The sequence below is a fragment of the Marmota flaviventris genome, chromosome 14 (genome assembly GCF_047511675.1).
Source record: "Marmota flaviventris isolate mMarFla1 chromosome 14, mMarFla1.hap1, whole genome shotgun sequence".
Classification (NCBI taxonomy): Eukaryota; Metazoa; Chordata; class Mammalia; order Rodentia; family Sciuridae; genus Marmota; species Marmota flaviventris.
Window position 1 is genome coordinate 37,292,180 of NC_092511.1, and position 25,247 is coordinate 37,317,426.

The window sequence follows — 25,247 nt, forward strand, 5'->3', positions numbered from 1 at the left end:
CAAATATTTCTCCAAATTATGGTAATCTAAGATGGCTGTATATAATTATTTTGTTTTGTTTAAGGCAAGTAGGAAACTGTGAACAGACATTCAGGTAAAGGAAGTCATTCACAGGTGCTAGCCATCGAAGTGACAATTATTTTATCCACTTTCTTAATTTAAAATGTTTTAATCACTACATAGAAGAAATAATTCATATTACATAGCAAAATATAATACAATTGGTTATAATTATTAAAGTTGCCATTAAAAAGAAAAACCTATTTAAAAAGGTAAGTGGCTAGATCATATGAAAAAAAAACGTGCCTGGGGCACCATTATTGTCCTTTCCATCTAACCTTTCTGTGCTTTGGTTTTCTCACCTGCAAAGTGAGGACTGCCATAAGTCACCTTGGAGGTTTGATCTCTAAATCAAATGACTCCTTATGTATTTTTCATCACTTAAGCCAAAAAAAGTCCAGTGTTCTCTTAAAATAATCAACAGTAATAAAGGTCTTATATTCCATAGAATAGGGTCTGAGTACACAGTACAAGTAATAAGTTTTTTTCTCTTAGAAATAATTTTCCTTCCTAAGCTAAAAAACATCATAATACATAAAATATCTATTTGTTTTCTCTGTTTTATACAAATCAGTTTTATCACTTATTGAAAAACACTTCAAAATTATAAAAGTGTATTTCTACCTGAAGACCATATTGCTTGTTTTGTGTTGTTGTTGTTGTTGTTTTGTGGGGTTTTTTTCTTTTGTGTTTGTGGTGCTGGGGATTGAACCCAGGAGTGCTCTACCACTGAGCCACATGCTCACCCCTTTTCATTTATTTGAGACAGGGTCTCGCTAAGTTGACCAGGCAAGCCCTGAACTTGCAGTTCTCCTGCTTCAGTGTCCCAATAGCTGGGATTATAGGCATGTGCCACCAGGCCTGGCCATACTTCTCTTTTGATCAGACATTGCTACAGAACTTTCTGCTCACACTTTAGGAGAGGAAAATGCACCACATATCTATGCACTTTTTAATATTCCTCAAAGCATATTCTAAGTAGTACAGAACAGTGGTTAAGAACACTGATTTCGTACCAGACAGTGGATTTGAGTTTTGGTGTTTACTAAATATGTGACCTGGGGCAAGTCATCTCACCTTTTTGTGCATTGGTTTCCTTATCTGAAAAATGAGGACTGCCATAAAACTTACCTCAGAGTTGCTATAATGATGAAATGAGGTAATGCATATGCATTCTATAACCATAATTATAACTGTATCTGGCATATAGCACAAGTGACCAGTACATCTGAACTCTAATTTATCATAATCTTTTACTTCTTATTCCTAATAGGCACATTTAAATTGCCACCACAATCCAGAGTAGCATCCTTCCCCAAATATACAACCTCTAGAATTGCTCCTATAAGTACTTTAAAAATACTTTTTATAATTACACTTACCAGAATTCTTGATTCTCACTTGCCAAATATAATTCTCAGATAATAAATTTGCATGTATTTTCAGGGGTTCACAGACCTCCAAAGCTCATCTAAGGACTCTTGGTTAAGAATCCTTGTACTCTGCATCATTCTACCATAACAAGTACAAGTATTTTTATTAATAGTGACCCTTTACCTTTGGGTTTCAGAATTTTAAGTCATGAAACTGCATGATTTAAGAAGAAACCAAACAGATTTAAAAAAATTTTTTTTTTAGTTGTGGATGGACACAATACCTTTATTTTATGTATTTATTTTTATGTGGCACTGAGGATCAAACCCAGCCCTCACATGTGCTAGGAGTGAACCCAGGAGTGCTCTACCTGCACTCTATCTCTGATCTACAACACCAGGCCCCAAACAGATTTTAAAACTTGTGACATCCACAACTTTTGATCCTCTACATAACAGTGCTTTGGTATGTCATTATTGACTGTGGCAGATATAAGCTGACACAGGTTTCCTATAATAATGATTATTTGAAATTATGTAATGATAATATTTTTGAAATTAGTTTAATGTGTTCCTGAGTTTCAGGGCCAGTTCAGCCATATGACCTTGGCCAGATCACTTATTGTGAGACTTAGTTTCCCAATCTACAAAACAGATGTAGTATTACCTATTGTACTTAAAATGTAGACTGTTTTATTAGATGAATATTCTGCAATGTGTCATGAAAAGTGTAAAGTACCATGTGCCACTATTATCCTGTATATTATAACTCAAAGAAATTGAACTTTCATGAACATGTATTTCTTAGGTAACTGACACAGCTAGCTAATAAGTAGAACCCTCAGTCTAAAGAAATAAAATAGTTCACGAGTAATGTTATATTGCATGGTAGGAACTATTCCTTTACCCTTTTATGTAATCATCTTTAATACATACCATTCTTCACATTAACTGTCTCAGGAATATAAGGCTTACAAAATAAAATTCTCAGCTATACAAATACTAGCAGTATGTTAATCATCTGAAGCTTCATTTCAAAAATAGAGAAATTCCCTGCTCTTTTTATCACTTTTTATAAAAGTCATATTTTTTTTCTCAAACATTTAGGAAAACTCAACCATTAGGATTAAAAAGTTATTTTTCAGGAGCTGGGGTTATGACTCGGGGATAGAGTGCTCACCTAGGATGTCCAAGACCCTGGGTTTGATCCTCAGCACCACATAAAAATAAATAAAATAAAGGTCTTGTGTCCATCTACAACTAAAAAATATATTTTTTAAAAGTTATCATTTTTCAAACATTTGTCTTTTTTTTTTTTTTTGAGACAGGGCACCACCAAACCCAGCTCATTTTCCATAAGTTTTAAGAAGCAAAATTAAGTATTAATATCGGGCTTAAACTAAATACTTGTAGACATTTGTGTTCTTTCTCTTATTTTGCTAATTGCCCAGGCTGGCTTTGAACTCCTGAATTCAAGAGCTCCTCTTGTCTCAGCTACCTTAGCACCTACAAATAAAGGCAGGTGCCACTGTTCTCAGCATTGTATCATTTTTAAAGTCTCATATTAATGATTTTGTTCACTCAAAATTAAAAATTATTTATTGATCTATAATCCAAGCAATTAAGGTGAAAATTAATATTAAAGCATTTAATTTGGAGTAAATTTTAGTATAAATTCTTAACAATATGTGCTCCAATATAATAAAAGTACTTACAATTGTGTGGGGGAGTGGGTTATATACCATTACAAATAACAAGGAAAAGATCTGTCAGATGATGAGCATACCTCAAAACATTTAGGACAACTCAACCATTAGGGTTACCTGCTTTCTTTTCTGATAAAGGAAGACAAAACCCAGGCAGCTAGTTCTAAATCTCACATGCCACTTTTCAATATGGGTGTTTGTTTATTGTGCTTACCACAAACTTGATTTTGCATGAGTGACAGCATTCGTCTTTCAAAGCCTGTTGACTTTATACTGGCTTTAAACAATCATTTATATTTTCCTTGGAATTTGGTCTTGAACTAATAAAGCTCAAGAAAATGCAGTTGCCTCTCTGATAGAGAAATACATGTATGGATGAATCTGCTCACCTGGCTACATTTCTCTAGTTATAAATCTACTGATCTGTCCACTCTATAACAAAGACAGATTTAGGAAGAATTATTTGTGGAGAGATGTGTAGTTACTGGACTGGAATTCTTGTTAAAGGCATACTAAATGGTCTTGGCCATGTACATATAAAGAGTTAACCTGGCCAGCATTATTCTCTTTCAGAGGGGAGTACTACTAGCAGAGCATATTAACACAATTACCCTACAGTAAACACACACACTTTTTAAATCCAGAACCATCTCTGTCAGTTTATTATACATTTTTCCCCATGCATGAGACATATAAATCAAACTAATGAATATTTTATTTTTGTCTAAGATGGTATAATACCTTTGGTAAAAGTAATACCTATTAGCCTAAAAACATACAACTCTTCAATCAATCAAATCCATAATCTTAGTTTTATCCCTCCCTCTAGCATTTTGTAATAATTCGTTATAATCCCGTAAGATCTCTAGTTTCAAATTATAAAAGAATTATCTGTGATTTTTTAAAATGAATATATGTTTCACAAATAATAAATTTTGACCTGGTAAAACTGAAGGAAAAAAAAAGAATTTTTAGTGGGCTGGAGATATAACTCAGTTGGTAGAGTGCTTGTCTGGCATGCAAAGGTCCTGGGTTCAATCTCCAGCACCCCCTACTCCCACAACACACATACACACAAAAGGATTTTTAAATATAACAGAGCCTCATTTATCTGTTATCTACTGGGAAGAAGGGCAAATATTTTTAAACAATTTAAAATTGTTTCAATCGCCAGCATCTAAAATTTAATAAAAGTTTCAAATTCTGTTGTTTAGAATACATTTTGCTTTTAAAAAGTAAGTATATTACAGGAGACTGTATCTGGTTCAATTCCTTTTAGAGGTAGTTGCACTGAAGTCCACAGTATAAAGGCATTTGTGGGGTTCTCAGGCACAAAAGCATTGCATATTAGCTTTGAATACTCTCCTACAAATGTATTAAATTATGTTCTAAAATACAGATATCACCAGAGTGCTCATGGCATTTAGAGGAATCAATGTGAGGAAAGAAAGCAATTTAAAAACTACTCAAGCTATTACAAAGAGACCAAAACTATGACCATTCTTAAAAAAAAAAAAAAAAGCTGTTTCAGTCTCTAGTACTCTAGTAGTGAAGAGAAGAATCATGCTGTAGTGGCGCTTGTGTTTGAATCCTAAGTCTTCCTCTTAGCAGCTTAGTAATGTCAAAAATACTTTTACTCCTCCCCACCACACTCTTTCTATCATGTAAAAATGGGACTCAAATTTATTTGCACTACAGTTCTTTGGATCAAATTATTCTGTGATAGTGCCAAGCCTTCTGTCTGGTACATAGAGAGATCTATAAACATTACGTTTTTTTTCCTACTGTTATCTGAAATGTCAGACAATATTGAAAATTATGTGAAAACCAAATACCCTAAATTGGCTTAACAAAATACCTGAGAAAGAGAGAACTTAATAGTCCATTCTAACAGCTGGTGGACTGCTGGGCAGGAAGAAGACAATGACAAACTGAGACACGTGAGGCACTAACACATGAGAACTCAATAAATAATAGAATTTGCATTTTTCTTGATTGCCAAAGAAACAATCTTTAAACTACTCCTTTTATATATCAGAAATGCCTAGAACATTAAGCAGTAACTATGTGTCAATGCTGAACTAAGAATTTCAGAATTTTATTATTTAAACCTTATCAGCAAGTGGTACAGACAGGATTTGAACCCAATAATACGATGCCAAAACTCTTAATCATTGTCTGCCTACCTATTAATAACACATGTGGGTTTTAAAACCTCATAGTCAATTTTCTTTGCTGGGAATAACCAACATTTCTTAACCTCCCACTGATGTTTTACAATATGAAATACTAGCCCATGCTTGATAAAGAATTAAGACATTTTCCAGGCAAAAAACTATGGCTAGGGGTCTGGGGCTGTAGCTCATTGGTAGAGTACTTGCCTAGCATGTGTGAGGCACTGGGTTCAATCCTAAGCACCACATAAAAATAAATAAATAAAGCTACTGTGTCTATCTACAACTAAAAAAAAAATTTAAAAAAACCTCATAGCTACCTATTCTACAAAATATATAAAGCATATTAAATCTGAATCTAATTACTGTTATCAAATCATTAATTCCAGTCCTGATAATATTAAAGTATTTTGTAATTCTTACATAAAGTATATGCTTTGCACATAGTAATGTATTTACTGATTACTTAGTTACAGCAGATAAAGAATCAAAATTATAATGTAGAAAGTTTTCTGCATTCTGAATATTTATCAATATCTATAAGCTTTCTCTAGCAGTGAAGAGGGTAAGATTAATATTGAATATTAAACAAAACAAAGATGGCCAGTGATGTAGTAGGTACCCACCCTACCAGTCTCTTTCACCAAACCCTCTTGTTGTCTTCCAATAATGTGAAGGCTTCCTCCATCTTTAAAGATACCTACTATCTTTCATCACTTGTCATTATTTAAAATCACTTAGAATTCATATTAAGTGAAAAAACATTTACATATTTTCAATGGGTCTTTCCAGTCACTTAATAAAGAAACAATTAAAAAAAATAAACATGCTTGAAATTTCTCATTATGGAACTCACATTATAACCTTATGCTTGGCCTCAGGAACGTTACATGAGGTCAGATTTGAGTTCAAGGTAGAGAAAAGGGATTAAAACATGTAGCAGTTTTTGTGGGGCTCCATGTGTGTGGTGTGTGCATGTGTTTTTTAAAGTGTAATTGATTAAATACTCCTGTTTCTCTGTCTAGAAAAAAACAGATCACAATCCAGAAAAGCTTGCTTTACCACAAATATCAAACCTGTATTGGGCTACAAGGAACAAAGGACTAAGATCTCTTTTAATACATGTTATACTTTAGATAATAAAGAGTATACAGTATTATATTCTCATGAAATTCTGCTCTAGCAAAACCTCCATTTTTATGGAATGTCATATCCCCTTACCTGATTTATTGCTTCTCTGGCAGATTCTGTCAGCTTTATGAGCCACATTAAGCCCTTGTTCTGTATAGCCAGAATTTTAAAATAATAATAATAATAATAACAACAACAACAAAGAATACACACACAAAAACTTGTTTGCTGAAAGTAAAAAGTGAAAGAAAAATGAAACCTCATAATTTCTCTGGTTTATTAGTAAATAACTCCTAGAAAAGGGGTAGGTAAGTATTAAATGAACAAAAGATCTTTAATTACACATCAATTCATCATTCCCCCATCAGTATGTATCACAATTTAAAAGTATGATGGTGAATAAGTGGATTGTTAACTTGGAATACTCTAAAAACAACACAACAGTAATAATAACTAAATAGCCAGTAAGATTCCAGCTGAAGGAAACATCTTAAGGATGAAGACCAACAACTTGTTACATATTTAAATTGGTTAGCTAGAAAGTCTTTTTAAAAGGTTAATATTTCAAGTGGAAATGTTATATTAACTTAAAAAATCTGATATATCCATTTGGATCCAGCTTACCCATTATTGTAAACAAGCAATGAGGCTGAAATATGGGCCAATTTCTAAAAACCTGAACAATCCAAAAATGGATAATTGGATTATAAATGATTAACATATTTTCTAAGCAAACCAAAATCCACATTTCACAGATCATAGCAACTCCCCATGATTCAGTTTGTATTTCCATATAGTCTTATAAACAGAAGACATGATGTGTGTAAAACATCACACTTTGACACTCTAAAATTAAAATATTCCATGTATATACAGACGGATAAATTAATTATACATTATTTTACCAGCTTATTAAAGCTGATGGCCCATGGTGCATTTGTTTTTCAGTCCTTTGTATTTAGGTTTAATTGCATTACTTGAAAGTAATCAATCTACTACAGTTCAAAACAATTTTCTATGTATACTTTTCAATATTGTTGTCCTCCAGTTTAGAAATCACTGACACTCTACTGAATAAAATCAAGTATGAATGAAGTCCAGTAGATGCCAACTTGATCACTAAGATGGCCAAGGAAATATAAAGGAAACCTTCATTAGTATTAAAACCTTGGGAACGGTATCAGCAACACTACATACTCCAAACCTCCAGGGATAGTGAATGAAGAATCAGAATAGGGAAAGTATACACACCAGAATTACAAAGTGTGAAAGAACAACTCAACTGTTTGGAGATACAACATCTGCCTGAAAGCACAAAGAATGGACCTAACAATAAGCAATGAAGAACACGACACAGAATCCAGACCCCACAAATATGCAAAGATAAATGGTTAATTATGGCAATAATCACAATAATAATAATAAATTAACAGTGAGCTGGCAGCGGTGGCACACACTTATAATCCCAGTGGCTTGGGAAGCTGAGGCACGAGGATGGCAAGTTTGAAGCCAACCTCATTAACTTAGCAAGGCCCTAAGTAAATCAGCGAGACCCTGTCTCTAAATAAAACATAAAAAAAGGGCTAGGGATATGACTTAATTGTTAAGCGCCTCTGGGTTCAATCCAGTACCCCCCCCCCAAAAAAAAATTAACAGTGAAAAAAACCTAAATGTTCATTTGTTTGAGAAACTGGTATATTATTTTATGCAAATACTGGAGTATTACATATGTGTAAATTTTCATTGACATGGAATGAGTTCCATAACATACTGTTGAGGTGGGGGGAAAAGAAAATTAAAAATAACATGTACATTATGAACAATTATACACATGGAGAGAGAGATGCAACAATTACCATCAAGATACTAATGGCAGTTTCCTTTGGGTAGATGAAAAAATTAAACAGTAATTTAAATTTTCTTCTTTCTAATGATTCATATTGCTTAAAATTTTAAAATAAGTATATATTCTCTTTCTGATCAGAAAAAAAGTTATCTTCATGTTAGAAAAGAGTATATTTGGGCTGGGGTTCAGTGGTAGAGTGCTTGCCTACCACATGTGAGGTACTGGGTTCAATCCTCAGCACCACATAAAAAATTAAAAAAAGTATTGCATCCATCTACAACTAAAAAAAAATTAAGAAAAAAAGAAAAGAGTATATTTATTTTTTAATACTATAATTCAATCTGGTACAAGTTACCCTAAAAAAAATAGAAAAATTCATGAAGCTACAGACTCAAAGACATTTATCACAACAGTCTTTTTTATAGAAAATATTAGCAATAATCTAAATGATCAATGGTAAATTTAATAAACTAAATTATAGCATGCCAAAAAGTCATTAAAAATTAAAAATACATCTATCATCTCAAAGCTCAGTTACTTAAATGTTCTCTACAGGTCAGTTTCCTTGTCAGTAAAAAGGGGGATGTAAAGAGCTCTTACTTGGTTCTGTTTTCCCTAGCATATCAGCTTTACCCTATCATAATAAAAGAAAAATATGATGTTTGTGAGCTTCCTCTGATACCACATATTTTAAAAATTACTTTGCTATCTGCTTTTGAAATATATTTCAAGATGAACATTCAATTTGCCATCAAGCAAGATAGCCATCCGAACTTAGGCTTAAAGAGAAATTAAAATTATGCTACAGTGAATATAAAAGGTGAAAACAGAGCTGGGCTTGGTGGTGCACACCTGTAATCCCAGCTATTCAGAAGGCTGAGGCAAGAGGATCACAAGTTCAAAGCCAGCTTCAGCAATTTAGTGAGGGCCTAAGCAACTCAGCAAGACCTTGTCTCTAAAATAAAAATATTAAAAGGGCTGGGCATGTGGCTCAGTGTTTAAGCGCCCTAGGCTCAATCCCCAGTACAAAAAAAAAAAAAAAGTTGAAAACAGGGAATGTCTACAACTTCTAGATTAATGGTGAAAACAACAAACAAACAAAAACCCTCCTATATATATTCACAAAATAAGTTTGTTTATTCACTTCTACATGTAGCAAAATAGTGTTGGAAAACAGATGAAGGTCAACCTAGATGCCCTGGTACTGGGACAGGCCCCAATAAGAAACCACCTAGGTTATACCAACAGAAAAATTGGTATCCCTACTTAACTGAACAACAAAATTTAATATTTACATACTAGTTTTCTTTATTACTTTTATTATCATTATACCAAAGTATATTTTGTTGCTTTAAATAATTAAAACCAACCTGCCATGGTCTTTCCCAATCCAGTGGAATAGGAAATGCTCCAAGCCAAGCTCCTACAAAACTAGAAATTGTAGTGATCTGGAGACTATTCTCCCAAATGGATGTAACTCTGTAAAACACATAGATACAAATCATTGGTGGTCTATATCTTAGCTGCTGGAGAATCAATCAGATAGCACAAATTAACACTATTCATACATTTTCTGTTCATTTAAAATGAGCATCTCAAATTGATTTAGATATTTACCATGAACTATTAAAAACTAATTGGTAAAAAAAATGTATTTCCATTGGAAAGGTACAGTAAGAGTCAAACAATACAAAAGAACATTATACAGTGACAACAAAATCTTCTTCCCACCTGTTATCGTCAATTTCTGGTTCCTTTCCCCAGAGGCAACTGCTATTTCTAAACTACTACATAACCTTTAAGAGATATTTTATACATGTACAAATATACACACAATTTTTTTGAAGGATTTATGCATATTTGCATAAATGAAGTGTAATAGTGTATGTAACCTTTAAAACAAAACTCAAAACAGGCATTATTATTTTATGTATATATGTGACTGTATGACTGACCAATATGATTCTACAACATGTACACTCAGAAAAAATGAGAAATTATATCCCATCAATGTATATCAAAGTGCATAAATACATTCTATTGTCATGTATAACTAATTAAAAAAATTTAAAAATTTTTAAAAAGAAAAAAAACCCCTCAAATGCATCATATTATAGACCAAATTTTGCTTTTTTTGTTTTCCTTTGTTAATAGCTATTATAGTATTTCAGGCACATCACTTCCTGTATTCCAATATAGAAGAGTCGTGTATTACTTACAGGTTAGTCAACATTTGTCAGCCACATATAGTCAAAAATTACTAGTCAGTTTCTTCAATTAGCATTCAGCAGAACAGAGAGTTCTTCCAATATTAGAGAAAGAAAAGAATTAACTGAGTTGAATATAAAAAGAGAATTATACTGCTCAGGCAATGTTAAGGATTCTGTAGGGTAATTTTTGCCTACATGTGGCTGACAAACAGTGCCTAGCCCCCATGTCACACATGACTGACTCTTCCACATTGCAGTACAAAAAAAAGTGAGGTGCCAGGAGACATAAAGTGTGGGAGAGACTGAAAGCAGGATTCCCTTTCTGCTGGGAAGAGTTTACTTTTTCTGTTTTATGAAAAAAGAGAAAAGTTCAGCTGAATTTGAAAGAACAGGTAGGGTTAGACCTTGAACTGGAGAAAGAGATGCAATGCAGACAAGAGAACATAAATAAAATTGGTAGAGGCCAAGTGGAAGAACAGGAAATAAGCCTGGAAAAGCAAGTTAGAGTTGGAACTTTTAAAATAACATCTTTATTAAGTATAGTACACAAATGCCAGAAAATCCTTTTTCAGTCATACTATTCACCCACTTAAAGCATACAATTCAATAGTTTTTAGTATATTCACACAGTTGTGTATAACCATCACCACAGTCATTTTCAGAACATTTTCATCACTCCAAAAAGAAACCATTAGCAGTCACTCTCCTCCCCCCTCTCTTGTTCCCCAGGCCCAAGCAACCACTAAGCTACTTTCTATCTCTGTGAATTTTCCTATTCTGGACATTTCAAATAAATGGAATCATACATGCTGTTACTTGTAACTGTTTTTCTTTGACTTAGAATACTTCCAAAGTTTATCTGTGTTGTAGCATACATCAATGTTTCATTCCTTCATACATTTTGACTCAATCATATCGCCCTATATGGATATTACACATATTATTAATCCATTCAACATCTAATGGACATCTGAGTTGTTTCTGCTTTGGGGCTACTATAAATAATGCTGCTACGAATATTCATGTGCAAGTTTCTGCGTGGATGTGTGTTTAAATTTCACTTCAGAGTATACTTAGGAGTGGAATTGCTGGGTCATTTGGTAATTCTGTCTAATCAGTTGAGGAACTGCAGAATGTGTCCCAAAGCAGCTGAACCATTTTACGTTCCCACCAGTAGTGTAAGAGGGTTCCAATTTTTCCACATCCTTCCAGCACTTATTATTATTATTTTTTGATTATAGTCATCCTAATGGGTGTGAAACGATATCTCAATAGAGATTCAGGTTTAAGATTTAAGAAAAGTCAAATGCAATACTAAATGAGACATTGAAGGTTTTAAAAGAAGACAGCAATGTGATCATGCTATTTCAATAAGATTTATGTACATATCTTCTCTACCCTCGAGGCTCCAAGTTTACTGGACTAAGGGCAAAACACAAATTTTCATATTTCTCATTGTTCCAGCACACTTGTGGCTAACTTATGTTTATTAAAATAAAAATGCAAACATCCAAGAGGTTATCCTCTATTTTGGTTGTATGGTATATTCAAGAGTATTTATGATCCTGCATATAATGAATATAGAAAAAATGGAAGCAAGATCTAGTTTAAAAAATACTCCAAAGCCTATCTTTTTAAAATAAAAAATTATATTTATAGAAACAGTATATGCAATACCTTTAAAGTAAAGGACAATTAGACTAATAATAAAAATAGTCTCCCCTTCCATCTCTCCCTACCTGACTTCTGCACCCAAAGCAAATACTTTCAATTCTTCTTGCTTTTCTTCTATTTAACTCAAATTTTAAAATATACTTTAAGTGTTTGATTTTTTTCAAGATTTAGTTACTTCCTGAATTTTACTACAGGAGATGGCTTAGCATCTTTTGGCCTGTACCCCACCTCCACGGACACATTTCTCCCTGACTCTTTGCCTCTACTTCAATGGTAACATCTCTCCTTTTCAGCTGAATAACAGTGTTTCCATGGCCGTGATTCCACAGATGCTAATCACAATGAACCACACAGTAAACCACAATTACATTTCTTTTTCTCTTGTTATGATGATTTTAAATATGATTTTTAATTGTTCTTGGATGTTAAAAACCGCCTCTCCCCTCTCCTAGCTGTTTATGTACTTGTGACTAAATCATCTTCAAATATCCCAAAAAACACAATAGTACTTCTGCTAAATGCTCTCTCTTCCTTTCCTTCACCTGTTCCTATCTGAACTGGCTTCTCTAGGCCTGCAGACTTGCTGGGGTCCTAGGTTGTCTCTATACCATCATCTTGTAAATTCCCTTTGCCTGTCTCGGTTCTGGTTCTCCTGGATTCCAAGTCTCCTTTCTCTCCCTCCCTTCCTTCTTTCTCTCCTTCCTTACCCTCTCAGTTCATTAAATAGATTACTCATGTAGGGTGAGCATCCAGTCAGCTGTTCAGATTTTTAGAGATTTTTTAAAACTGAAAATGACTTTACTCTAGTAGTTGGAAATAACTTTGCCTCAGAATTTTGAAAGCATTGCTCCATTGTTTTCTGATTTTCACCTAAGAGGTTCCATGCCATTCTAGGTCCCCATCCTCTATAGGTAACTTGCTCCTATTACTCTGGAAGCATTTATAATCATCTCTTTATTCCTGGCTATCTAGTATTTCACAAAAATGTATCTTGAAGTATCTTTCAATCATTATATATGAAATACATGGGCCTCATTCTAGAATTTCAGTTCTTTTGGTTATTGAAATTTTCCTTTATTTAAAAACTTGGACCAGGAGCAGTGGCACACATCTGTAATCCCAGCAGCTCAGAAGGCTGAGGCAGAATGATCACAAATTCAAAGCCAGCCACAGCAATTTAGCGAGGCCCTAACCAATTTAGAGACCGTATCTCAAAATAAAAAATAAAAGGGGCCAAGGATGTGGCTCAGTGATTAAGCACCCCTGGATTTAATCCCTGGTACCAAAAAATAAAAATGACCAGGCACAGAGGTACACACCTATAATCCCAACAACTGAGGAAACTAAGGCAGGAGAATCTTAAGTTCAAGGCCAGCCTCAGCAACTTAGTGATGCCCTCTGTTAAAAAATAAAAAGGGCTAGGGATATAGCTCAGTGATAAAGTAATCTGGGTTCAATCCCCAGTACCAAAAAAGCAAAAACCAAAATTCTTGTTCTGCCCAAAACGTTTAGGAATTTTGCTTTCCCTACTCTTGCTGGAAATACTATTATTTTGAACTAATCTCTGCTTGTCTTACCTTTCCCTCATTTTTCATATCTTTTTCTCTTTTTGCTTGAAGAACCTTTTCAACTTTGTCTCTAATTTTTTTCTATAATATTGTGATAATTGTACAACTGTGTCTATACCAAAAAAAATCACTGAATTATAATACACTTAAAACAGGTGAATTTTATGGTAGGTAGTTACATCTAAATAGAGCTATTTTAATACAACAACAAAATGAAATACTGAACAGCTGACTGGATGCTCGCCCTACATGAGTAAGACGACTCATTGCACAGTATGTAGAATTTCACTTCATCTGTCCCCTAAAGAGTTTGAACAAATATCTTAGCTTCTAGGGATAACCAGAATAGTTGAGGATATGAGGAATACAAATATATTTTCTCTATCTCTTCCCCCATGGTACAATTTTTATTGCTTATATTATTTTTATAGTATTTACATTCTGTTCTATGATGCTAATTCATTTGATTATTTTCTTGACATAGTAAGCCCCTTTAATATATAAATTGAACAGCTCCTTCATTTGGACAATTGTCTTCTATCACATCTTTGAATTTTTTGTTTTGTATTATAGGAGCACTAACTGGTCTTATGTTTGACACTCCTTTATATCTTCTCTATATCCATCACATATTCTCTAATTACTTTATTCCTTCCAACCCCTTCCCTACTCCTCATTCATTTTGATTAGCGCAAACCTTTCCTCCATGGTAAAATTTAATTTTCTAACTTGTCTATTTATTGATATTTATAATCTATGATCTATAGTAAGGTGGTTTGGAGTTTCAATTTATCTCATCAATTTTGCGATCTCTTCCTCTCCCTCATTTGTTTCACTTTTTCATGTTTGCCTTTATTTAATTGAATTCATCATATCATCAATAACATTTTTTTGAGGAGTTCTTTGTTTATTTTTGTTCCTTGGGTAGCATTTTCCCTCATACTGAGGTTATGTCTTCTGCATAACTTTCCCCCCACCCTTTCTTCTATGGTGTGTTTTAAGGCTGTTATGCCATTTCTATTCATCTTTTTCACACTTCATGTTGGCAGGCTATCTAGACCACCTATTTGCTCAGATGAGTGAATTATCTTTGAAGCTGTCTTTCCATGTAACTGGTGCCAATTTTTGCTGTCTCAAAGATGCATTTTGAGAACTGGATGCTATTTTCTATCCAGTTTTCTGTAACTTGGAGGTAAAGGGAGAGAATGGAAGAGATAGGGCAAGGTTAATGTTACCTCTGCAATTCAATTAGTAATATTCAGCTGATGTTTAATAAATGGTGGCTCCATGAATCAAACTTTTAAAAACTAGCAGCCAGCCAGGGCTATGCCTCCCACTAGAAACCAGTATCACATAGTCTTCCTTCTCAGTAGAGCCTCAGTAAGAAGCTGCTCTGTTTTGTTAAAAAGTGAACAGGCCTGATGGTCAGTGAGGGAATCAGCACTCTATTGGTAGAATATCTATGTAGATATATACACATTCTTCAAATTAAACTGAAGTTTCATAGTATCTATGAACTTCCTTTGATTTCCAAATTCTACTCCAGGAATAGAGTTGACAGAAATATTTGCACAGGTATATAAAATTATATGGAACAGCCAGGTGTGGTGATGCACACCTGTAATCCCAGTGGCTCAGGAGGCTGAGGCAGGAGGATCAAGAGTTCAAAGCCACCTCAGCAAAAATCGAGGCACTAAGCAACTCAGTGAAACCCTGTCTCTAAATAAAATACAAAATAGGGCTGGAGATGTAGCTCAGTGGTCGAGTGCCCCTGAGTTCAATCCCTCGTACCCCCCCCCAAAAAAATTATATGGAACAAAGATGTTCATAAAAAGATTATTTATAATCATAAAAATCTGATAACAACATTCAATAGCAAACTAAATAAATTGTAGTATGTGGAACAGTCATAATGGAAATGAACTGCTCAATATTTATCTTATCTCTGATAATTAGGCTAATTCAATCATGGTGATCCCATTCTTCCTAATGTAGAGTTTAGGAATAAGCAAGAGAGGTAAACTGCTTTCATCTCCCTCCCATCCTGAGGATCCAGGAGAATCCCTAAGAAGCATAGCCACACCCTAACTGAATTTAGAACCACCCAAACTGTTACCGACATAATCAGTTCAAAACAATATAGGCTGGACTTTTATGTTACTTAAGGATGTACCAACTAATGGTACTATGCAAGAAGTGGTAGATTATACTTACACAAATAAAGATGTTCATAATATATTAATGGAACAAAAAGTTATAAGCAGTGATTAGATTTGCCATTTTGTTTTAAAATTACATTTGTTTTATGCATGGATAAAATTACAAGAACATATAAAATATATTTGTAATCACTGACTCTTCAATAGGATTATTAGGATCTTTAACTTTCTATGTTTTATGATTATTGGAAATTTTCACTTGAAATATATAAAAATGAATAAATTTTTACAATATGTAGTAAAAATGCATGCATTCTTTTGTAGTAAAGAATGAAGATAAAATGAAACAGATAAATTCGACTTGATTAACTAATTTCTTACAGCAATGACTTTGTTTATTCTCATTTCATAGGTTTCCATAAAAATGTCATTTAAATTGAATGGTTATTGACTAATTTTGTCACAGTAATGGAACTTGTACAGAGAGCCAATAGGTCTGAGAACAGAAATGGTTTGCTGTTCTACTGTGAACAAACTTAAAAAGTGATTAAAATAATGTTACAGATCAGTATTCATGACAATGGGGTCCAAATACCTGTCCAAATTATTTGACTGCTGAAATTCATTAGACCAATTCTAATTACAATAGGCCATTTTGAGTGCCTCCTATATGCCAGACTGTGTATCATGCACCTGAGAGTAGTTAACAGTAAACGCCTGTGGCTTAGATCTACACATGAAAACAGTATTTGTTTGAATGGATTTGATCCTCTTAACTGTTGATTTTTTCATCTGAAAAAGAAACTCTACAACTCCTCCCAGTGGCTAAAGATATTTGATGCAATTCTAATAGAAATTTCCATTTCCCAATGCTTCTTCAGAACTAAATTTTTGTATCCATATTCAGATTAAATTGCCTTTGTTTTTGAGGGCAGGGCAGTGACCAGGATCTTGATACCTTGCTCAGGCTGGTCTCAAACTTGTAGGCTCAAGCTATCCTCTGGCCTCAGCCTCACAGGTATGCCACCATACCCAGCTCTAAATTACATATTTTGTATATTTGTGTATTTGGTCATTCACTATCTTTTCACTCTTACTGGCCACTGTGGTTTTTCAATACAAAGTGTTTTTCTCTATAAAAATGGATCTGAGTGTTTTCACCTTGCAAAATCCCAGATTTGTGTGTAATCCTATTCAGAAACTTTCTCAGTTCACCAACGGTAATCAGGTTCTAACTTACACATTCACAAGAGCAGCATAAAAGAACTAATAAATCCAAAAGCAAACTTTACTGAATAACAGGTCTATGGTAAGCAAATTACTACTTTCTTTATAAGATAGTCTACAAATGAAAAAGGAAAAACTCACACCAATTATAACACTAAGGCAAGAAAAAAAACTGAATTAAACTAGTACAAATTGAGTATATTCAGTAAAAAAAAATCAATAAGAAATTGGCAGAATATTTTAAGAAGCTGAATGACTTTCCTACCTTCATGTTTCTTTATGATAGCATTCTTTTGTTCTCCTGGAATAACTTTACATTTACTTTAAGGAAAAATCTTGTTAAAATATTGTCACTTAATTCCATATTAAATGTCAAAAGTATCATAATTGATCCTTTATTCTTACAACATTGATTACCACAAAGCTTACAACTTCAAATTTTTATGTTTTCAGTCTTCATGATTTTTAAATTTCCTATAAATATGCAGATAAATACATTAAATAGCATAACACATTTATTTTGACTCAATATTATGAGAGATGTCATGCCAATTCAAAATTGGCCTGTTCCTACTGAAATCTTATTTCAATATTGCGACGCTGAAAGAGCTAGCTTTAAATTTTAAAAACTACAAAACTCTACTGTATGTATTCTACTTAAACACAGTATAAATAATATTTAATAATATTTAAGTCTCTAAAATCTGCAATCAATACTTCAACATATTTAAAATACCTTCAAACCATAGCATGAGAACTTTTTAAATTAGAAATTAATTTCTGCTCTAAATTGTTTGGGGGTAAGAAAAAGAATGCATTATTCATCTATTTTGTATAACTTCCTTAAGTAACAATAGAATTCTTTGGAATTAAAGTTGAAGTTCAAGCCAGGCACAGTGGTGCATGCCAGAAATCCTAGTGGCTCATGAGGCTAAGGCAGGAGAATTGGAGTTCAAAGCCAGTCTCATCAATGGTAAGGCGATAAGCAACTTGGTGAGACCCTGTCTCTAAATAAAATACAAAATAGGGCTGGGGATGTGGTTCAGTGGCCAAGTGCCCCTGAGTTCAATCCCTGGTACCAAAAAAAAAAAAATGTTGAAGTTCTATATGAATAATGGTAACAACACAGTGGGACAAGTGCAGTGCACCACACAATCAAATAGGTTTTGTATATATTTTATATTATCATTACAAAACCATCAGATATTCAATTTTTAAAATATTTTTTTCATATAAGTGAACATTTAAACCGAAATAAATATACAAAAATAGTCATCTGGTCCTTGACAAAGGTGCCAAAAGCATACACTGGGGAAACAACTAATGCTAGGAAAACTGGATATCCATATGTAGAAGAATGAAACTAGATCCCTACCTCTCACCCTGCATAAAAATCAACTCAGAGTGGATCAAAGACCTAGGAATTAGACCACAAACAATGAAACTGCTAGAAGAAACATAGGGGCAACACTCCAAACTTTGGCAACTATTTAATAAGACTCCTAAAGCTAAAGAAATAAAACCAAGAATCAATAGGTAGGACAGCATTAAACTAAAAACTTCTGTACAGCAAAAGAAATAATTAAGAGTGTGAGGACAAAGCCTACAGAATGAGAGAAAATCTTTGCCAGTTAGTCTTTTGACAGGGGCTTAATAACCCCAGTATATAAAGAACTAAAAAAAACTAATAAGCTACTCAATAATTGGACATAAGATCTAAAGAGACACTTCTAAAAAGAAGAAATACAAATATTCAACAAATACATTTAAAAACAAGGCTCAACATACTTAGCAATCAGGGAGATACAAATCAAAACTACACTAAAAGCTCAACTTAGAATGACTATCATCAAGAATAAAAATAATGATAATTGCTGGTGAGGATATGTGGAAAAAGGTACACTTGCACATTGTTGTTGGGACTGTAAATTAGTACAACCACTTTGAAAGCAAGACTAGGAATGGAATCACCATATAACCCAACTATCCCATTCCTTGATGTTTATCCAAAATAACTAAATCAGCCTATTATAGTGCTATAAACATCATACCAATGTTTATAGCAGCACAAGCCACAATAGCCAAGTTATGTAACCAACATAGGTGCCTACTAACAAACAAATGGATAAAGAAAATGCACATACACAATGGAGTTGTACTCAGTCAAAAAGAAGAAGGAAATTATGTCATTTGCAGGTAAATGGATAGAACTGCAGAACATCATGAAATAAACCAGACTCAGAAAGGGCCAAATGTTTTCTCTGATATGTTGAAGCTAGAGAGAAAAAGGGAATAAAAAGGGGGGAAATCTCACGAAAATAGAAGGGCAATCAGTAAATAGAAATAAGGGGATGAAGGGGCAGGGAGGACAGGAGGGAAAGGGAAGAACAAGGAAATGAAGTTGACTAAATTATGCTAGATGCATGTAAGAATATACCACAATTCATTCCAATTTTATATATAACTATAATACATCAACTTAAAAAGTAAATAAATAGAAAGATGATCAAAAGAGTAGCAGAAGGAGATGGGTGGAGGGAAGGGGGTAGTACTGAGGATTGAAACGGAGAAAACTATCTTATATGCATTCATGAATATGTCAAAATGAACTCCACTATTACATCTGACTATAATACATACATTAATTTTTTAAAATTGAAAAATTTAAAGGGAAAGAAAAATACCTGGCAATACCAAATATTTGCAAGGAACTCTTATTCGTTGCTGGTAGAAATGCAAAATAGTATGGCCAATTAGAACAACAATTTGGCAATTTTTTACAAAGTCAAATACAATCTTACCATACCAGCCAGCAATCGCACTCCTAGGTATTTATCCAATTGAGCTGAAAACTTATGCCCACACAAAATCTACACACAAATGTTTATAGCAGCTTTACTATAATAGCCAAGTCCTGGAAGCAGCCAGGATGTCAATAGGTAAATGGATAAGCAAACTATATTCCATACAATGGAATATTGTTCAGTGACAAAGAAATGAAATCTTGAGTCATGAAAAGACCTGAAGAAAACTTAAATGCATATTTCAATGAAAGAAGCTCTTCTTCAAAGGCTATATACATATTATATGATTCCAATAAGATGCAATTTTGGAAAAGGAAAAGCTACAGAGATAGTAAAAAGATCAGTGGGCCAAGTGTAGTGGTATACACCTGTAATCCCAGCTACTCAGGAGGCTGATGCAGGAGGACTGCAAGTTCAAAGCCAGCCTCGGCAACTTAACAAAATAAAAAATCAGCAGAGCATGGTGGTTGCACACCTATAATCCCAGCAGCTCAGGAGGCTGAGATATGAGGATCAAGAGTCCAAAGCCAGCCTCAGCAACTCTGCAAGGCCCTAAGCAACTCAGTGAGACCTTGTCTCTAAATAACATACAAAAAAGGGCTGGGGATGTGGCTCAGTAGTTAAGCATCTTTGGGTTCAATCCCTGGTACAAAAATAAATAAATAAATAAAAGAGTTGGGGTGTAGCTCAGTGTTAGAGCACTTGCCTAACATGTGGGAAGTCCTAGCGTTCAATCCCCAGTACATCAAAAAGTTATATTTAGGTGAAGCACAGAGTATTTTTAGGTCAGAGAACCTATTCTGCATGGTACTGTAATAATGGATACATGACATACATTTATAAAAATCCACAGAACTGTAAATGAACTTTAGTTAATAACAATGTATCAATATTGGTTCCTTAATTATAAAAAACATACCACACTAATGCATGACATTAATAGGGGAAGCTGCCAGTGGAGGAAGTATATGGAAACTCTGAACTATCTGCTCAATTCTGTAAATCTACAACTGTACTAAAAAATAAAGTTCAGAATTTAAAAAAAAGTGAAGATTAAAGAAGGACACTCTAGGGACTGGGGTTGTGGCTCAGTGATAAGAGCACTTGCCTCCCACGTGTGAGGCCCTGGGTTCAATCCTCAGCACCACATATAAACAAACAAATAAAATAAAGGTATTGTGTCCATGTACAACTAAAAAAAAATATTCTAAAGAAGGCTACTCTAAAGTTAAATAAGTTAATCTACCACATTAGTTATTTCCTAGATAATTAAAGAATTGACATATTTTCTATACTAAATTCTGATAAAAGTGATAAGAAGAAACTCAACTATCACTAGTTAAACTATTATGTATGGTGGAGACATGAAGACTGAGGCTTCTCTCTCACAACAAAGTTCAAATGAACTTCACACTAAATTAACTGAAAAAACCATTACTCCTCTGTAGTTGTCTGTGGACTATTGTCCTTGGTCTGTTATCTCACCTAAGAAGTACTGAGACAAACCCATTAGGATTAGAAATATGACATATAAAGATGCTCCCTGACATTTGTTAATCCATTTGGCAAACATTTTTTGAGCACCTACATTGATTTCACTTATTAGCTTACTCAGTTCTGACAATAACCCTGCTAAGTACATATTCGTTTTATTCTAGTCATGTTATGCATGAGGATCTGTGAAGCTAAAGAGCTTGTCTAAGATCATTTGGCCACTGAATAGTGAAGGCTAGTAACCCAGGGTATTATTAGGTCAGAGAACCTATTCTGCATGTTACTGTAATAATGAATACATGACATGCATTTATAATTATAAATATTTTTTTTAAAGATGCCACTTTTGGCCTTTAGTGTGGCCTTTTTATGCATTTATAATTATATGCATTTATAATTTATAATTTACATGCATTTATATTTATAAATATTTTTTAAAGATGCCACTTTTTTGCCACTGCTCTCCTTGGGCTGTTTGTTTCCTCCAAATCACACTTCCTTTTTTTTTTTTTTAAAAAGGCCACTCTGAAGTCTGACTCCTAATTATTAAGAGTCATCTAACTTGTATATGGTACATCAGATAATCTAGACTCAAGTCTTAGTTATATCAGTTATTTGCTATCACTTATTAGTTTTCCAGCACGTGTATAAAACAATGAAAATAGGAGTGTCTCACTCGATTGCTCTGAGAAATGCCATAAAATTCATGAAAATGCTTTAAAAGTTACTAAAATATTTTCATATTCTTACCATTTCATGTCATGTCCTGTATGATATTAAATGTTTTATATTACAAATTGATTATTTTTAGCACAGTCCTAGCTACTGAATTGTTCTCTGATCTTATGATGGAAATTTTAGAAGGATAACTTTTGCAGTCTACCGAAGCTTAGGTAGCACCCAAAAATCCTGTAGATACATTGGTGTATTTATTCCCCCCTACCAACTTTTTACATAGGACGGTAGCATCCCATGCACATTTTTTAAAAATATATTTTTAGTTGTTGACAGACCTTTATTTTATTTATTTGTATGTGGTGCTGAGAATCGAACCCAGTGCCTCACACATGCTAGGCAAGCGCTCCACCACTGAGCCACAACCCCAGTGCCCCCCAATGCATATTTTTAACTGTACCGTTTTTCTACTTAACATAGAGTAAATAAACAAAAAATTGAGAGAGAATGTGTAGGACAGTATGTATTTGCAGCTGCGTAATATTTCATGGTGGGCATTAAATGTTATTTAACGGTACCCTTTTCTAATCTTCTCTTTATGTGTCACTGGCAAAGTGTTACATCCCTAGCCCCATCTTCCTCACAAGGTTTGTGATTTTTATTGTCCAATTTTGCTAAATTCAGTGATTTTTATGGACAAATACACCCTTTTATACCAGAACTGTAAAAATCAAATGACAATATCCTCTCCAAATACATCTATTAACTATTAGAAAAATTCAAAGCTTGATAAATCAGCAATACAAACCAATAAGATTTCAACCAGTTTTCACTGTTTAAAAACTGCAAACTAAGAAGTTAAAAGAAATTAATTTCAAATGTTAAGAAAATAATGTGGGAAGATGTTTTCAGTTGTTACACTTTTGTTTTCTGGAGTTTTTAATGAATAGAAGATAGTTCTTAAGAAAAAGAACACAGTCATTTCCCAAGGAATAAGGCAGTAATTTATGGAACCAAACTACTCAGCATGCATAACCTGCTCTCCTTGGGCTGTTTGTTTCCTCCAAATCACACAAAAATACCAATTTCAATTCAGTTTTCATCCATTCCCCTTGCACAAGGTATCTTTTCTTCTTGGTCTCATCAAATCATTTATTCCCCTCACCAACTCCATTCTTCACTGCTCCCTATTCCTCTGAGTTCCTACAGCACTGATTTTTGTTCAATTACATAGTTTTAGTTTCATACTATTTGTTCATTTCATTCTTATCCCTTGAATGTGCAAGCTCCTCAAGGGGGAAAAAAATCTTCCTAATATTTTGAAATCCACACAGAGCTTATTAGCATGTGGAGCAGAGTAAGTGCTCAAGAAGTTTTTGCTGCTAGGTAACAAACAAGACAAAATTACAGGTACCAAAATATCTTCTGGTTTTCTTAGTTAGAACTCCACCACCTCTGGTATTTCAATGTCTTTGAAGAAGCTAAAATTTTAACTTGGCTCTGCTGAAAATATTTATGGTTGCTAAGGAAATAAAATCTGTTCAATCTGCACTCCAATATTTTATCACGACAAAGGCCAAACAAGAAATTCTTGTTATTACACGAAACATTTTTATAAGTAGGCATTTGCATATTATGAAATATATGTAAGCAATTTTATTTTGAAGCACTTTATCATAATGCCAAATTATCCCAGTGGTTTTTAAAGCTTTCTTTTTCTTTTTCCAAACAAAAAGCATAGTAGAATTCTACCATATGGAAAAAAACAAAAAACATATCTTGCTAATGTGGTGGGAGAGGGCTGTAGTCTGCCTGCTTGGGTCCCTTTCAAACCATCTGTTCTCTGCCTCCATTCCCCAAATGCATTGGCCCCTTCTGGCATCTCTGAGAACCACACAGTGCTGAGAAACATTCATGGAATAATCAGCAAACTGCCAAGAACAGAAAAACAATTCTTAATTTTTTAAAAATTACTAATCAGTAAAATATAAAATTAAAACTTACCCATTTCTACTGAAAACTCTTAGCCATGCTTTGATGTTTGGTCCTAACAAACATAAACAAGGTACGGTAGTAAAAGTAGACAAAAGAATCGCAAATGAAAATGTTTCCAACACCAACCTAAAACAAACAAACAAACAAACAAAACTTCATTAATTTCTTAAAAAGTGTTAAAGATACACATATACACACATACAAAATCTTTATCACATGAACAGATTTAATATAAAAATATTTTCTGATATTTTGAAAAGTTACATGAGTCCCATCAAAATGACTATAAATAATCTTACTGCTAAAATACAAACTTTAAAAGCCAATCTAGGAAATATCTAGTTTTAATGATAAATGTCAAAAATGTGAAAAACCCTAAGATTCATACTGAAACTTCCATTTCTGGATGTTAGCTTTCTTCCTCAACAGTCTCTAGAATTTTCTCTACAACCAATGATAATAATACTAATTAGTGTTTTAAATATACATACACACACAGTTCCTCACCTGCCCTCCCTCCTCCCAACATGTATTTAGCATATTAATTAGCATATTAATATTAATACTAATTAGTGCTTTAAATATACAAACACACACATTTCCTCACCTGCCCTCCCTCCTCCCAACATGTATTTGGGCAACAGAAGGCTAAATAATAGAAGCATTTAATGAACTAAGTTATGAATTGTTATTCTACTTTTTTAAAAAAACAGTAGAATACAGTGCTAAAGAAAAATTATGTTTTCTCCTGCCTTGATTCATTAATCACACCACAGTTTTCCTACTATTGCCAGCAGAGTTAACATATTGTTTAAGTTTTTTAAAATATGAAGTTAAAAGTAAAAATTTCAAACTTACTCTATTAGTGGTGCTCCATATAGAACAAAAATCACATGAAAGGAAAAGCAAGACATAAGAAAATAGATACAACATTTCAAGATTCTGGTTACCTAAAAAAGAAATGAATAATTTGAAGACTGATAAAGGATAAATTCTTCCATTTTATCTACAAATACAACTTTTTCCCATAATGTGTGAAATAGCTTAATGTTCTAAAAGGTAAATGCCATGCACACCCACATTCTACCCACCCATGAGTCAAATGGATTTCTGTTTCTATAATATGTATTGAGCTATGCTATTAATCCATA

The 25,247-nt window shown here is 33.5% G+C and overlaps 1 protein-coding gene across 1 annotated transcript in view; it reads right to left on the reverse strand.

Annotated features, from left to right (window-relative positions):
* Positions 1–25,247, reverse strand: part of Pigf (phosphatidylinositol glycan anchor biosynthesis class F) — a 31,493-nt gene that overhangs the window by 3,817 nt on the left and 2,429 nt on the right. Inside the window, exons 3-5 of the mRNA XM_027934413.3 lie at positions 24,955–25,046; positions 24,106–24,222; positions 9,661–9,769 (exon numbers count right to left, since the gene is read on the reverse strand). Of these exons, the coding sequence (XP_027790214.1) occupies positions 9,661–9,769; positions 24,106–24,222; positions 24,955–25,046 (318 nt within the window). The remainder of the gene's footprint in view (positions 1–9,660; positions 9,770–24,105; positions 24,223–24,954; positions 25,047–25,247) is intronic.